This window comes from Triticum urartu, chromosome 1 (assembly GCF_003073215.2).
Source record: "Triticum urartu cultivar G1812 chromosome 1, Tu2.1, whole genome shotgun sequence".
NCBI classification, from domain to species: Eukaryota; Viridiplantae; Streptophyta; class Magnoliopsida; order Poales; family Poaceae; genus Triticum; species Triticum urartu.
In genome coordinates this window covers 337,159,025-337,162,961 of record NC_053022.1, presented here as the reverse complement: position 1 = coordinate 337,162,961, position 3,937 = coordinate 337,159,025, and the positions used below count along the sequence as shown (strand labels likewise).

The following is a 3,937-nucleotide window of genomic DNA, read 5'->3' as shown; positions in this document are numbered from 1 at the left end:
CTCGTCATTTCACGAGTTATGAAAATACAAGAAAAGATGCTAAATCTGATGATTGATTGAATTATGAATAGGAGTAGACTTTTGTACTGTTGTTGTTCAGAGGTGGAGCATTTTTTTAGGAAGTGGAGCGATTTGTTTGGTTCTTTGGACAAAGTGACGGACGTAAATTAAACTCAACTAAAAGTTACTTCGGTCTTGCTAAAGCACATCTAGATGTGCTCTAAATATTATACATTTAAGTTTTATGGTGTTGATTTTATGCGGAGAATCGTGAGGTTTTTTTTTACAGTTTTGCTAGAACTCATCTAGATGAGATTTAATTTGGTCTCATTCACCTTTTATAGCCATTGAATGTGATGCTATAAGATGCGTGTGTGCTGACGTTGGTTGTATTCATTCTTGTTTTTCAGGTGAATGAGACCAAATTACGTCTCATCTAGATGAGTTCTAGGTACTTCCTTTTTTTAATGTTTTGATTTAGTCATTGTTTGATTTAGTCATTTAGATGTGCAATAATTAGGACATGTTTTTTTAAGGTATCTAGGACACATCTAGTTATATCCAAGTTATTTTGTCGAGTACCCCGCAAAAAAAAAAGTTATTTGGCGATTGTGCTGTGGTGCTTCGCACGCGGTACAAACCCGTGTGTTGAATTTACTCGTTGTCCATCTGTAAAGTCCACACCATGTCGACTGTCGTACCAAATTTCTGCAGAGTAGAGCATCGATTGTCAACAAAGGTTCTTCCATAAAAAAAAAGAATCTGAAAGGCGTAGCACACCGTACAGCTACACACATTACTCAATACAGATTTTGATATATACTACAAATGAATTTAGTTCTGACATTTTAATTCCAGCCACGATGTGAAGGGACGAAAAAATCATTCAGAAAAAATAATACACTGCCGGATTATTTCCCCCGGACAGGCACAAACAGCTATAGACGAGATCAACGTGCAAAACAAATGTGTTAGGAAATGTAGTAAATCGTTCAGATCATCTAAAAGGACTAGAACTTGATTGGGTTCTTCCTCCTGAAGCCATCAGTTTGACTCGCCATTCTGCTCCGGCTGCTCCAGCTGGTAGAAGGGTATCTGCTGCTGCTGCTGCTGCTTGTGCATCTCGAGCATCTGGTTCTGGCAGCGGAGCTGCATTTGCTGCGCCAGGTTGCTGGACGAGCCCGCGTCGCCGCCGCGCTCCGACGTCGCCGACTGCTTCAGGCGCTGGACCTCGCCGGTGAGCGCCTCGTTCAGAGCTGCTCATAGAGAAACGGGGTAGTTGTTCAGGATAAACTGGTTACTACCAAAATACAGCACTCCTACAAATGTGGAATGTTCAATTAACAAAGCAGATTAAGGATCCATGGCAGCAGCAGTAATGTGATGTGAATGACGAAACATGCAAGGTGATTGCGCCACTTGTGTTATCTTACGACTGCCGGCCTCTTGTGACAGGGTTAGTGCCCGTCGACATCGTGACATGAACTAAGGCGACGGAGCCTTCTTGGATTTATTAACAGGTTAAATATTCTTGTACTATCTTGTATGGTAGAAAAAGAAGCAGCCAAGAAATGGATCCGGCGCCTGACGGAGTCGCCTCGTAGTCCGGTCATTCCAACAAAACGCATTATAAATCTCGTCCGGCTACATGCCGGCAACTAATTAACAGCTTCGTCAGAGGACAAGCTCTCGATGATTAGAAAATAATAACAACATGCGAGAGCCTTGCTAATCGTATCAGTGTCGCACTACTCTACATGGTGACGACTAACGGGCAAACGCAACCACGCCGACGCGCGCACCACGACCGACGACACAGACGAAATCGATGGTTCGAACAGAGTTGCTCTGAATTTTGTGTGCGAGAATTGGATGGTTGCTCACCGTCGCGCAGCTGCGCCTGCTGCTCCATGGCCTGCAGCCGGAACTTGAGCTCGTTGTTGTGCGTGGCCAGCCCCGACGAATCGCGCTGCAACAAAGAGGAGGAGGAGGAAGAAGAAGATTTCAGCGCCATAGAAACTGTGGATCATCGAGTGACCGGTGGCCAGGAACATTGCGTGCATAGTGCACGCACGGATGGGTGGTCGTCTGGTGGATGTACCTGTAGGTGAGTCAGCTGTGCGGAGAGGGTGGTGGCCTCCGTCTGCAGGATCTGCACCTTGTGCTCCAGCTCGGCGATGTACCGCATCCGCCGCTCCTTGGACCGCGCCGCCGACTGCCGGTTGGCGAGCACCCTGCGAGGACCGGCGCAATCGGAGTGACATGTCATGTCAGTCCAGCTCGGTAGCAGCAGTGCATTGATGTGCATTGTGGCTAGCTGTGACGGGTGCCTACCTCTTGACGCGCTTTGGGTCGGCGAGGGCCATCTCGGCGAGCTTCTCGTCGGCCATGATCCGCTTCATCTCGGCCGGGGTGAACTCGCCGCTGCCGAACTCCAGGCTGAACTTGCTCGGCTCCCCGCCGTTGGCCGAGAAGCTCAGCTTCCCCATGAGGCTGTCCATGGACAGGCTCCGCGCGTGCCGGGTCGCCGCGGCCGCCGGCTCCCCGGCGGCGTTCCTCTTCCTGCCGGCCTCGCCCCAGAGGAACACCTGGCTCTCGACGCCGCTGTAGTCCTCCGACTCGTTCTCGCTGCTGTCGGCGCCGTTGGCCGGGGGCATGCTGCTCCCGCGGCTGTCCCCGTCGGAGCTGTTCAGCCCGTCCATGCCCTCCATGCTCATGAACGCGTTGAACAGCTCGTCGCCGCCGCCGCCGCCGCCGCCGCCGGCGCAGGGGAGGCCCCAGCCGGACTCCGTCTTGGGGGACGGCGGCGGGAAGTAGCCGAACGGGACGTCGCTGCGGGAGCGGCGGTGCGCCTTGCGCGGCGCCGAGTCGTCCTGCATCGGCATGCACGCGTCCGCGACGTGCAGGGAGTGGGAGCCGGCCCCCGAGGGCGGCGTCGGGGGCAGCCCCGCCCGCTGCCTGCCGCCCTGCCCCGGCTGCGACCCCATGCCCCTGGCGCCGGTCGCCGCGAAGGACGCGGGCAGCGGTGGCACGGCGGCCGCCTGGACGTGGCGGTGCATCAGCTCGTTCGTGGTGCCCATGTCCCGGACTGGCCTGGCAGAGCGGTGGCGCGCGCGCTCTCGTGTCGTGTGCTTGGGATGGGACGGAGGTGGTGGAATGATGATGCGCTCGTCTCGGCGGAGTTTGTTTCGCGCGGGGTGCCCGTGCCCACGCGGTTTGGAGGGCCTATTATAATCGCTGCGTGGCCGAGACCGGAGAGGCCTTCCCTTTTTCGTCCAGGTGGTGGCCCATCATTCCGTCGTGGGATTCTGCCGCGAGCCGGCAGAAGCAGGCGGCAGCGGCAGGAGCATCCGCTTCGGGCTGCCCGCCTGCTCAAGTTTTTTTACATGGCTGGTTTGGAAGAACGCTCGAAGTGTGTACTCTAGTCATATGTACGGTTTCCATATGCATGTCAGGGTGGGTGGTCGCTACTGAAGTTTTTGCCGCTGATGGGATCGTGAATCGTGAAGGTGGTGTTGTGAGGAATACAGTTGGGCAGCGGGTGGGCAAGGTACCGGATGAGTCACTGGTCAGTGGCCAATTTACTTGCACGCGTTGCCTTGATTTCATCAACAACCATCGACCCGGTTTGAAGCTCCCCGTGTTACGCTTGCCGGGGACTTGGGAGGGAACAGTGCAGTTCGCGCGAGGGGCGATCATGCCACCTGCACGGGGCGGACGCTGGAAAAAGGCCGCGAATCAAGCAGGATGCTCGATCGGTGTGGAAGAATTCGCGAACGCCTCCAAGAAAGCGACTTTGGAAAAACCGTGTGGAGCCCATGCAGGCATGCTGGGCTACTTCAATGATGCAGGGGTTGATCAAGATCCCGCTAGTTTAAAAGAACAACCAAGATCCAAGTCAGAAAGACTATGCAGGGTCCGGCCAGATGTACTGCCT

At 54.2% G+C, this 3,937-nt stretch overlaps 1 protein-coding gene across 1 annotated transcript; it reads right to left on the bottom strand.

Moving 5' to 3' along the window:
* Positions 1–803: 803 nt before the first annotated feature.
* Positions 804–3,266, bottom strand: LOC125533139 (bZIP transcription factor 29-like). Its single transcript, XM_048696900.1, has 4 exons — positions 2,335–3,266; positions 2,102–2,234; positions 1,885–1,969; positions 804–1,256 (listed from the first exon to the last, which is right to left on the bottom strand). The coding sequence occupies exons 1-4, from the start codon at positions 3,078–3,080 to the stop codon at positions 1,045–1,047; spliced, it is 1,176 nt and encodes a 391-aa protein (XP_048552857.1). The 5' UTR covers positions 3,081–3,266; the 3' UTR covers positions 804–1,044.
* Between the last annotated feature and the right edge of the window lie 671 nt (positions 3,267–3,937).